This window comes from Trachurus japonicus, chromosome 11 (assembly GCF_045865225.1).
Source record: "Trachurus japonicus isolate A0001 chromosome 11, Traja_1.0".
In the NCBI taxonomy this organism is placed as follows: domain Eukaryota; kingdom Metazoa; phylum Chordata; class Actinopteri; order Carangiformes; family Carangidae; genus Trachurus; species Trachurus japonicus.
In genome coordinates this window covers 4,437,460-4,449,776 of record NC_140917.1, presented here as the reverse complement: position 1 = coordinate 4,449,776, position 12,317 = coordinate 4,437,460, and the positions used below count along the sequence as shown (strand labels likewise).

The 12,317-nt window shown below is 40.8% G+C and overlaps 1 protein-coding gene across 4 annotated transcripts in view; it reads left to right on the top strand.

Annotated features, from left to right (window-relative positions):
• The window catches only part of pleca (plectin a), a 165,450-nt gene that overhangs the window by 22,455 nt on the left and 130,678 nt on the right, over nucleotides 1–12,317 (top strand). The window contains exon 1 of one of the 4 annotated variants that reach the window (XM_085790730.1): nucleotides 9,588–9,745. The exons of the other annotated variants lie outside the window; for them this stretch is intronic. Coding sequence (XP_085646856.1) covers nucleotides 9,661–9,745 — 85 coding nt within the window. The 5' untranslated portion in view covers nucleotides 9,588–9,660. Of the gene's footprint in view, nucleotides 1–9,587; nucleotides 9,746–12,317 lie in introns of those variants that run through there. 4 annotated transcript variants of the gene reach the window in all.

Genomic DNA, 12,317 nt, shown 5'->3' with positions numbered 1-12,317 from the left:
CGGCCGAGAACCCGCCCACTGGCCTCGAAGCAGCTGTCCACGGAGCTGCTCGGACCTGTCACTCAACGTTTCCGCGCCCTGATTGGCCAGAATTTTAACCTAATAACAGTAAAACTGTAGAGTTAAAAAAAAATTCACCCCCCTCAGAGTGTGTGCGGGGGTAGAAACTATCGATTGAGACGAAAAAACGTTCTGACACCAGGCTTTTAACATGTTTACTGAGGATGTAAAGTCGGCGATTTTAACACGGGGGTCTATGGGGAATGCTCCCTTCTGACACCAGCCCCCAGAGGAATCCGAGGGGATTGCAGTTTTTTGAACGCGGAAGTGAGCTTCACTTCTCAGACCGACAACTGCCCCCTTGGTCTGCGCATGCACAGACCGGCCGCCATCTTGGACAGCTGCCTACGGCAACTCCACTTGGACAAACTTCATTTGGGCACTGCCCGATTTGCGTACATGCTTAAAGTTCTGTGAATTTAAAATACGGTACTGTGAAAATGATTAAAAAATAAAATAAAAAATAAAAACCGCGGAGGTCCGTCATAAGACAGCCATGGCAGACTCGTTTATTCAGTGAGTGTTGTGGTAGTTGTGATTGTTTGTGGTTGTCATGGTGATGAGGCCGGCGCGAAAAGACAACAGTAAACATTAAAAGTCGCCTCTGTTCCTGTTTTCTGAGCATTAAGATCCAAACCACCACAACCAACCCTCAATTTACATTACTAATAAAGTATTTAAAAAAATAAATAAAAAGATAAACCATCTCTGGCGACGCACATAGGGCAGTGGTCCTAAGTCAATTCAACTAAGTTTGTCCAAGTGGAGTTGCCGTACGTGGCTGTCACAAATCGGGTAGCGTTGCAAATCGGGTAGTGACATGCAGGTTCAAATCTTCTCTGTTCATCTGGATCAAAACAGCTGAAACAGAAATGTCACATGTCGTCACTGTTTCCTCCTCGTTTTCCAACTGGTCCTCTTTTAATGACATCATCACACTGCGCCTCTTCTTCCTCTTCTTCCTCTTAATGACACATGAGTGGAGCCACAAACTGTTTATGTGGAGAAGCTTCATTTCTAATATTCACTGAGCATCTATTGACATTAGCGTCATGGATTCAGCTGCAAAGCCAAATGAATGTCTTTTCTTCAATTCAATTCAATTCAATTCAATTCAGTTCAGTTTTATTTGGGTGGGACAGTGCAAGTTCATGAACAAGACTGTGCGATACAGAATTGTAAACGAGCCACAGGCTAATTTCCATCTGTTGTCCCATTTACAGATGTTCCCTGGAGTACAATACAATTCATATTACAATAAAAACATGTTATCACAGTTATAAAATAGCAGCATTCAGTCTACAGTTCAATTCTTAAAATAACAATACAAATACAATACAATAGTACAACAATAATGCAAAAGTGCAGCCGTGTCTCGAGTACGAGATAAAATGCTTACAATCACTAAAGTGCTTAGAATGATTCTGGTAGTCATCTAATAGAAACTATAGGGCTAAAAATATTAATTAACCACTTGCACTGCTATGGCTAGAAGCTATACAATAATACTTCTTCTTCTTTTTCTCCATAAGGCGACATTAGATATTAGACTTTTATTGTCCCTCATTCTTTTGCACATGACCTTTTCATTCATTTATCAACAGTCTAGGAGAGAGAGACAAGAAAAGAAAAGTCCGTTGTGTGTTATTATTAAACTATGTTTAGTCTTATACAGTAATAGTTGACTGAGATTGTGACATCCCATACTGAAACATATACATGCTGCTTTTTGAGTTGGTGTTGATGGGATGGTGAGTTTTGAAGGTCCTGATAACGGTGCGTTGTGTTCAGGGACACTGCAGAGAGTCTGTGGTTTGTTATTGATCCTACGTGTAGGAGCAGTAGCACTGAAGTACAGGACATGAAAAGAAGTAAGAAAAAAAAACACTGCTGCGATGAAAAATTGGGATTATTCCACCATTGTTGATTTCTAAACTCTTCTTAAGTTTAAAAAGTAGCGTTGTGTTGTTTTAAAATGAATATGAACTTGTTTTCTTTGCATTATTATACAAGGTCTGAAAACACCAGAATTTTTTTGTTATTTTGACCTGTTGCCACTAAATGACAATATTTTTTATTTCCAATTTGGGAGAAATGTTGTCAGTAGGTTATAGAATGAAACAAAAGTGTTCATTTTACTCAAACACATAGCTATGAATAGTAAAACCAGAGGAACTGGTCATTTTGAAGTGGTCTCTTCATTTTATTTTCCAGACCTGCACTATAAAACAAAACTATGTACAAAATATTATTTAAATAGAGAAAAACACTAGGCTATATATAAATGTTGTTTGGTTGGAGGTATTGCTCAGTGTTGGTGGTCATGAATAACTTAAATGTGCAGCTTGTATAAACTGAGCTTGGTAAAAGGTTTTCTAGTAGTTTTGTCCGGTAGTGCCCCGGCTCCGAACTCCCGCTCTGTGTCCTCGGTCTCTCTGAAGAGTTTTAACTTGACTCACTGTGTGACAGGATGAAATCCATCGTCTTCCTTCTCCTGAGTCAGAACTTCACTCTTATTTATTCATCATCTCCTCCTCCTCTGTTTTAGATGGGTTCACGTATTCTTAAAGAGACACAACGGTACACTGCAAAAACTCAAAATCTTTACACGTATATTTGTCTTATTTCTTGTCAAAATGTCTCATTTGTGGTCAAAACTAGTCTCTTTCCACTTAAAATAAGACCCATCACCTAAAAATCTACTTGTTTTTGGATCATTTTCACTTGTTTCAAACTAATTTTCACTTGAAATAAGTAGAAAAATCTGCCAGTGAAAGCAGGTTTTTTGTGCTTGTAATAAGAAAGCAAAACTTGCTCCACTATCAGATTATTTCAAGTGAAAATATGCTTGAAAGAAGTAAAAAGTGTCTAAAAACTAGGTACTTTTTATGTGATGAGTCTTATTTTAAGTATAATGGGATTTGTTTTGACTAGAAATAAAACAGATATTCTTGGTAAGATTTTGAGTTTTTGCAGTGTATATATTCTTTAAATGTGGCTATAAATTGTACAGGAAGACAGACATTAAATATTAAAGTTGAGACTGTAGTTAGTTACTGACCTCGTGCTGCGTTCAGGGGACATAAAGTTGAAGAATACTGCAGGATTAGATCTGCTCTGAGCCTCGGAGCCGCATCAATAATTCAGAGCAGCTCTCGGAGCAGGACGCGCTGCAGTTTGGGTCTGAACAGTAAAACCTGGAGCTGCTATAGATTTTATATTTTATATTTCACAGGCTTCACTGTAGCTGCAGGTTGTTTAGAGCTCGACTTTCACCTTCACCTGAGAGTTTCCACTGTGAACAGCTCAGTGCAGTTCACATACTGGACACTAGAGGTCGGTGTCCACAGGTGAGCTCAGTCTGTCCTGCAGAAATAAAACAACCTTTTTTTTTCCTTTTTTTTAAATATAAATTATTGTTGTATGATGTTTATATTCCTCTTGTTTCATTTTGTTCTCTTTTATACTGTTGCTATTTGCTGCTGCTGCTGCTGCACAAATGTAAATTTCCCCACTGTGGGACGAATAAAGGAATCTTAACTTAACTTAACTTAATTTAACTTAACCCTCCTGTCATCCTTCTGGGTCAAATTGACCCAATCTGTTCCCTCCCTTCCTCCATCCTTCCCTCTTTCCTTCCTTTCTCCCTTCTTTCCACAATCCTTTTCCCCTTCCTTCCTTCCTTCCTTCTTTCCCTTCGTCCATCCTTCTGCTTCCTTCCTTGACCTAATCTGTTCCCTCCCTCCCTCCATCTTTCTTTCCTTCCTTCCTTCTTTCCTTCCTTCCTTCCTTCCTCCCTTATTTCGCTTCGTCCATCCTTCTGCTTCCTTCCTTGACCTAATCTGTTCCCTCCCTCCATCTTTCTTTCCTTCCTTCCTTTTCCCCTTCCCTTTTCCTTCCTTCAGTCCTTTGTTCCCTTCATCATTACTTCTTCCTTCCTTTTTGACCCAATTGACCTGATCTGTTCTCTCCCTCTTTCTTTCCTTCCTTTTCCCTTCCTTCTTTTCCCGTTCCTTCCTTCTTTCCTCCCACCTTTCCCTTTGTCCTTCCTTCCTTCCTTCCTTCCTTCCTTCCTTCCTTCCTTCCTTCCTTCCTTCCTTCCTTCCTTCCTTCCTTCCTTCCTTCCTTCTTTTCCTTCAGGGTTTAGATACTACCAACATAATTACAGTGAGTCATTAACTCTAATTTTGTGTCCAATCAGCCCTTGGACACTTCTGTTATATTAGACATTGTTCCCTTTAATATAATGAATGAATGAATAAATGAATGAATTTTTGCTTTGGACATGTGAAACAAAACAAAAAGTAAAATTATTTCAACAAATAAGCCAAAAAAAAAAAGTAAAAAAACTTATACACAAACATTATAATGCCAAAAAAAAAATTGTAAATGCTGTTCTTATTTCTGCATGTAGGCTACATTGAGACATTTATGAGAGTTTTTGTAAAATTTTCATCACTGCACTTTCATTTTCTTTATTACTGTAGAGGCTTTTAGCTGCTGCTCTGTAAATACGCTGTAAACTTTATTATTCTGTCCTGTTCTGTTTCCTCCTCCATCCATGTTTTAATTATTTATAAAAGTATTTTTTATAGGAGTTATATAAAAGCTCTGTGTGGTGATGAAGGCGGAATGAATCAGGTTTAATCAATGTGAAAGTTAAAGAAGAGATAAAGATAAATAAGGTGAATGATGTGACATTGACACTGTAACTCAGCTCATCAGTATTCAGCTGCGACCGGTCAGTGAGTAGCTAGAGTCTGACAACACAAATCACAGAGTGGATAGAAAACACAGTGAATAGTGAGGGAGGTGTGTGTGTGTGTGTGTGTGTGTGTGTGTGTGTGTGTGTGTGTGTGTGTGTGTGTGTGGGGGGGGTCGTGTCCTGCCTGAGACGTGTTCTTGTTGTTGTTGTTTTTCCTTTTTACTTCAGCTGAGAACATAAATCAGCGCCGGGCCTCAGTGTTTAGGCCATGTTGGTCTGTGTGTGTGAGTGTGTTTGTGTGTGTGTGAGTGTGTGTGAGTGTGTGGGCGGCCCCCGTTGGCACGGCAGCCGTCACTGGGCCGCAGTCGGACTCGGAGCCAACAACAACACAGAGACAAAAGTGAGACTTTATCTGAGAGAGACTCCGTCCGGCTGGAAACAGAGAGAAGTTGTTTTAATGAAGCTCAGAGACGAAGTCAGAGCAGAAAGCTGTTTAGTTTGGTTTAGTTTGGTTCAGTTTAGTTCAGTTTAGTTGAGATTGGTTTGGTTCAGTTGGGTTTCGTTTAGTTTAGTTCAGTTTTTTAGTTTAGTTTAGTTGAAATCGGTTTGGTTGAGTTGGGTTTCGTTTAGTTTAATTTAGTTTAATTTAGTTTAGTTTAGTTTAGTTTAGTTTAGTTTAGTTTAGTTTAATTTAGCTTGTTCAGCTTAGCTTAGTTTATCTTAGTTCAACTTAGTTTACTTTAACTTAGTTTAGCTTAGCTTAGCTTAGCTTAGCTTAGTTTAGTTTATCTTAGTTTAGTTTAACTTCGTTTAGTTTCTTAGCTTAGTTTAGTTTAAAGGGACAACAAGAAGTTTCTCCATCGGCAGAACGAAAAATTCCGCGACAATAAAAAAGTCTCATATTAATGTGGATGAATCTACGTTACCCACACTTATATGTGATAAATAAATATATCGTTTTGTCTGTATCGTTATTTTGTTATTATTAGTAGTGGCGGAAACGCTGGGCGAACCGACCAGCGTTTCCTTACTTTCGGTTTTTGCGGACGCTGCCCGGCGAGTCATGAGAATAACGCAGCCGAATCGCCGTTTATGGTCGGGACTACGTCGGTATCTGAACCTCTTTGAACCTCTGACTTTAATTATTGATGAATGAAAACATTCTTGGCAAGTCGTCCGTCTTGCACCGGTCGAAGAATTTCACCGTGGCTCATGGTACCTAAATGTAGTAGGAAACACTTCGCTTTCCAAAACTCCTCGTTGTTCCTTTAAATGAAGAATAATGATAAAGTCCAGTTCCTTTATGTGTGAAGGATCTGATCTGATCTGATCTGGTCTGTAGCTGCAGGACCGTAACAAAGCTGTGACACATTTGAACTCACATGTTGGAGTTTTAATGAGATTTAGATGATTAAACATCATAACGATGTGATGATGCTGAGTCGTCGTCTTCCTCCTCAGACTCTTGTTAAACTGGTCACAGATCAGTTTCTGTTTCTGTGCTGCTGTTTGATGAGTTCCTGGAATATAAAGTCATCCTCATGTGCTGAGCTGCTGTGTTGTTGATGATGATGTGTTAAACTCTCTGTCAGTCATTGCTGCTGCAGACTGATGGAGTTTTAAGAACCATAAACGCAGCGTGGTGCGTTCGGGTTCAGGCCTGAGCTCGATTATCTCAGCGTTACAACATCGACACGAATAAATCCTTCAACCTCAGGAATCTGAAACTTTCACTGAGCTGCAGTTTCACGTTGGTGAGATTCAGTTCAATCTCCAGAGAGCTGAGTCAACACACTCCTCACTGATAACACACACACACACACACACACACACACACACAATGTGAACATACCTGCTGTAGCGGAGAGGGCGTGGCGTTCACTGACCCAAATTCATCTGTAGATATTTTTAATTTATGTGTCTCGTTCCCAGATGATTTAATAGTAAAAGCTATAAATGGGATTTCTGGTTTATTGATGCAACAAGATTCATTAATAGTTTTGATTAATGACTGAGAGAAAGTTTGTTTTTGTTTTTGTAGTTGTTGTGTAGTTGGTATTAACACCTGACTGATTCATTCATACTAATAACGACCTAATTACATTAACGGATTAAATCCATTAATCTGTGACGGCTCTGCAGCTCACTGGGTCACTGCTCATGAGTGACATCACTTCCTCCTCCTCTGCTCCAGGAGAGTTGTGTGGTTGTACCTTTATTTTTTATTTGGATATTTTTTAAATGAAATTAAAGCAGAAGTAAGCGATCCGGTTGTTTTGGGTAGCTTCAAGTCACAACTTACGACTTTGTAGCGTTTCAGGCAACCCACTCGTGTTTTTCCGACCTGTTTTACCTGTGAAAGTCACTATAACGGCCACTCGTAACTTCCGACCCATGAACTCGTACCAGATCGAACTGGTACGACTTCACAGGTTAGAAAAACACGAGTTACGGGCTGCCCTGAACGCACCATAACAGTCCTCGTCCCTACGTCACCACATTCAGGCGCGTCCCTTGGCTGCACACACAGCCCTTTATGCCGTTCTCTCTCCTCATTGGATAAAACTTGTAGGATACGAGAAAAGTTTTCTCCTCGGCTCAGAGCAGAGCAGAGTGACTGACAGACCCGTGTTTCAGACCAAACACTCTATGTAAGTGATTGCTGTCGGAAGATATAACTATTTAAGACTTATATTAACACAAATATATCACTTACTTCTGCTTTAAGTTTGAGGACAATAGTGAATATTAGTGAACATAGTGTATCTTCTACAGTTTATTAAGCTCCAGGCTCATCAGAGGAGTCCAGACTCTCCTCCTGGGGGGTCCTGAGGCGTTCACAGTCCTGAGGCGTTCACAGACCAGATGGGACATGTGATCCCTGCAGAGAGTCCAGTCCTGGTCCTGGAAATCCTCCAAAGGGAAGAGACGATCCAAAACACCTCGACAGCTTCTCCTCACAGTGTCTGAGGCTCAGCTCTGACATCACAAACGTACAGTATATATGTGTCATCATGTAAAAGTTTGTCCAAATGTCTGTTAATGTGAACAGTTCATCAAGTGGAAGAAGAAATTATCTCCAAAAAACATAAAGTTACACATGACACATTCACTTCAAATATGGGTCAAAAGGATTTTGCACTTGTTCACATGTGTAATACTATGTTTGTGCTTGTAAAAATATTTTGTTTATGTGTAACAAAGTTTTGAAGTTGTAAAAAATAGTAAGTGTATGCAACATATTTCTATCTGTGGGAATATTTTGTGCATGTGTTAAACACACAAATTTCCCACCTTCAAGTGCGACCCTGAAGTTACAAGTACACATTTTATTTTGACCCAGTTTTGACACCTGAGGGTGAATAGCCAATCAGCTCGTTGCTTATACTGACTTGCCAATCAACCCATGTGCCAACCTGCCATCCAATCAGAGAGCAGCAATTTCTGAAGTGTTTCTACAAGCACAAAACTTTATTACACACGTCAACATCATTGTACAAGTGCAAAACCTTTTTGGCCCATATTTGATCCCATACATTTGGACCAGGGGGGGATAAACTTTTGCATGATGACACTGTATAAATCCATATCTATTTTTCTATATATACATCCCATAATATCATAACTTATATTCAGGGAATCTGGTCATTCAGGTGGAGGTTGGTGTCCTCTGTCTCCTGTCTGGTCCCGTGCTGCTGCAGAGGTGTGGTGCTCTGGCATCGAACCTGCACAATCTGCCGTCATTCAGCTTGGGGAATATGACGTGACCTGTGTGTGTGTGCGTGTGTCTGTGTGCGTGTGTGTCTCTGTGCATGTGAAGTGTGTGTGTGTGTGTGTGAGAATAGTTGAGGATTCACTTGTCCCAGTTTCGAACTCAGAAACCCCACGCAGCTCCGTCATCTGTTTTTACATGGAGGGCGACCGGTGTGTGTGTGTGTGTGTGTTTCTGCAGCTGGGGTGGAGCTCTGAGTGTGTGTGTGTGTGTGTGTGTGTGTGTGTGTGTGTGTGTGTGTGTGTGTGTGAGAGAGAGAGTGTGTGTTCATGAGATCGGCCTCAGCTGGGATCTATCTTCACTGCAAAAACTCCAAATCTTTCCAAGAATATTTGTCTTGTTTCTTGTCAAAATGTCTTATTTCTAGTCAAAACAAATCTCTTTCCACTTAAAATAAGACTCATCACCTAAAAATGAACTTGTTTTTAGATCATTTTCATTTGTTTCAAACAAATTTTCACTTGAAATAAGTAGAAAAATCTGCCAGAGAAAGCAAGATTTTTGTGCTTTTGTGCGTAATAAGGAAGAAAAACTACAACTTTTCTACTTACTTCAGGTGAAAATCTGCTTGAAAGAAGTAAAAAGTGTCTAAAAACAAGCTACGTTTTAATGTGATGAGTCTTATTTTAAGTATAATTAGATTTGTTTCGACTGGAAATGACATTTTGACTAGAAATAAGACAAATATTCTTGGTAAGATTTCGAGTTTTTGCAGTGCTGTTTATATAGTGTTGGCCTCTGTGCCTTTAAGAGGAGGGTCTGATAAGTGTCTGAGTGTGTGGGTATGTGTCAGTGTGTGTGTGTCTCTGTGCATGTGTGTGTGTGTGGGTATTTCTCAAGCAGAGGAGTGGTGGTGGTCTGCTGAACTGAGCAGTTTCAGAGGGAAGACAGACAGACAGACAGACAGAGAGACAGAGACAGAGAGAGACAGACAGGTGGACAGACAGACAGTCAGTCAGACAGACAGTCAGGTGGGTGTTATCAGAGAGGAGGAGGGAGGGGTGAGGAGGTGAGGGGGGTGAGTGGTGTGTGGGGGGGTTACAGAGGAAAGTGGAAAGTTAAAGAGAAAGTTAAAGAGATAAAGTTGAGCTGGTAGTTGAGTTCTGACCCAGGATCAGTCAGCATGTCCATGGTCGACCCGGGGCAGCGTCTGCCTGAGGAGCAGGAGTACGTCCAGGCCTACGAGAGCGTCAGGGAGAAGTACAAAGGTACACACACACACACATTTCTACTGTACTTGCTCCACTGTGTGTGTGTGTGTGTGTGTGTGTGTGTGTGTGTGTGTGTGTGTGATGTAGTAAACCCAGATCATCTAACAGTGTTAATTAACTCACATGGACATGAGGTCGAACATGTGACTGGATCTCTGTTGGGTTAAATGAGTTGAATGGTTTGATGATGATGGTGATGATGATGATGTCATTAGAATAAACAGAGTGTGTGTGTGTGTGTTTACAGTTGTGATAAGTGAATGAATGAAACCAGTCAGTGAGACAGACAGACAGTCAGAGGTCACTGGAGGTCACTGACTCACAGTTTTCCTGGAGGTGCTGGATGGAGAACAAGGCTCTTACAGTGATAACAGATATATAAATATTTCCACATCTATCAATGATAAAAACCCTTATGTATACACACATAGGCTATTATACAAAAAGAAACATGTGCAGTTGCATGCTCACAAAACCATACTACAGAAATCACATGACAAACATATACGGTCATGTGATATAATATAATATTTAGGGCTGACCCAAAAAAATCGAAGCTTCGAAGCTTCGTTCGTTGCCATGGAAAATCGATCATGAAGTCCGTGATCGATTGTTTTTTTTTTCTTCCTTTTTTCTTTTTTGACACCGGTTCTCATCGGCAATTGTTACATTACAATGAATAGGCGACTTGGCATCCTGGAAACCTGCCTGATTTTGGAGATATGCAGTGTTTGTTTGCCATTACTTTCATTATTTCCGCTACAATCGCGCCCCCCCCCGATCGCGCACCTAACCGGCCGTCGAAGCTTCGATTAAAATCGATTTTATGTCTGCGAAGCTTCGATTATCAAAATATGATAATCGGGTCAGCCCTAATAATATTATACAATATAAGACAAGCCATGGGGATAAGAGGCGTCTCAATGCATCAGATCAGGTGTGAGAAAGGTCCAACAGATAAAACTAAGTCACCAAAGTAACAGGAAATAAACAGAAATCTCACAGCGGCGGCAAATGAACAATAAGACCATCGACCAGGAGAATGATGTTGCACCTCTAGTCACTCTACCAAATACATACATGGCTCAACACCACCTACGTTTTTTTATCAGGCTCCCAGCTTTTAGATTTCGTGGATGTGCGTGAGTCCTCTATTGGTTTTCGCATTTAGAAAATACACAAGTCAGTGTTGTAATCCCAATGTGAGTGACGCGGATTCCTACGATACTGTCGCGTGTCACTGCGCAGCATCAATAAGTTTCCTCCAGCTTTTTCTCACGGCTCATTGAGGTGAAGGAAAATACCGTTATAACCCTTTAATATACAGGTCATTAATTATGTGATAATGTCAAGAAATAACAATTAATTTAATGTGTAGATAGCTTAGAAATAACAGTCAATTTCAATGACTTGGTGGAGAAACATTCTGGCCTTTCCCAAAAAATTCAAAGCAGGAAAAACATGTGTAATCTAATACATTTATGAAAAACATGACATTACTATGAAATTGACTGTTATTTCTAGGCTATTTCTTGACCTTATCATGTAATTAGCTGCCTGTAGCCTAAAGTAAAGGGTCACTACAACAGCTGACGTCATAATAAACCATCCTGCTCAGAGCTACCAGACTTCAGTGTGCTACTGGATCACTGATCGTTGTCTTTTCCTCCATCGTAACTCGTTGAAGACTGAAGCATGCGTACGATTAGTGCACGAAGAGGAGGGAGGGACAGAGAATTAATGATTGACACGTCACCATCCGATTGACTACAAACATGATTATTACAGGACTGTCCGTTCCTCAGATGACTGACTTTTTTCATTTTTTGTGAAAAATCGTTTAATTAAAGCAGAAGTAAGTGGTCCGGTCGTTTTCGCTAATGCTGCGTTCCAGGCAGGCTTTTGAAACCGTAAATTACAGCTTCAAGTCACAACTTACGACTTTGTAGCGTTCCAGGCAACCCACTCGTGTTTCTCCGACCTGTTTTACCTGTGAAAGTCACTATAACGGGCACTCGTAACTTCCGACCGGTGAACTCGTACCAGATCGAACTGGTACGACTTCACGGTCGGAAAAATACGAGTTTCCTTGAACGCACCATAACAGTCCTCGTCCCTACGTCGCCACATTCACGGCGTTCCTTGGCTGCACACACAGCCCTGCATGCTGTTCTCTCTCCTCATTGGATAAAAACTGTAAGATACGATAAATGTTTTCTCCTCGGCTCAGAGCAGAGCAGAGTGACTGACAGACCCGTGTTTCAGTCCAAACACTCTATGTAAGTGATTGCTGTCGGAAGATATAACTATTTAAGACTTAGATTAACACAAATATATCACTTACTTCTGCTTTAAAGTGTAACGGCATGCAGGGCTGTGTGTGCAGCCAAGGGATGCGCGTGAATGTGGTGACGTAGGGACGAGGACCAATAGATCCATGACGAGGGCGGGGGCTGCTAACTCCGTCGGCTGACAAGAAGTTATGGTGCGTTCAAGGCAACTCGTAACTCGTGTTTTTTCGACCTGTGAAGTCGTACCAGTTCGATCTGGTACAAGTTCACGGGCCGGA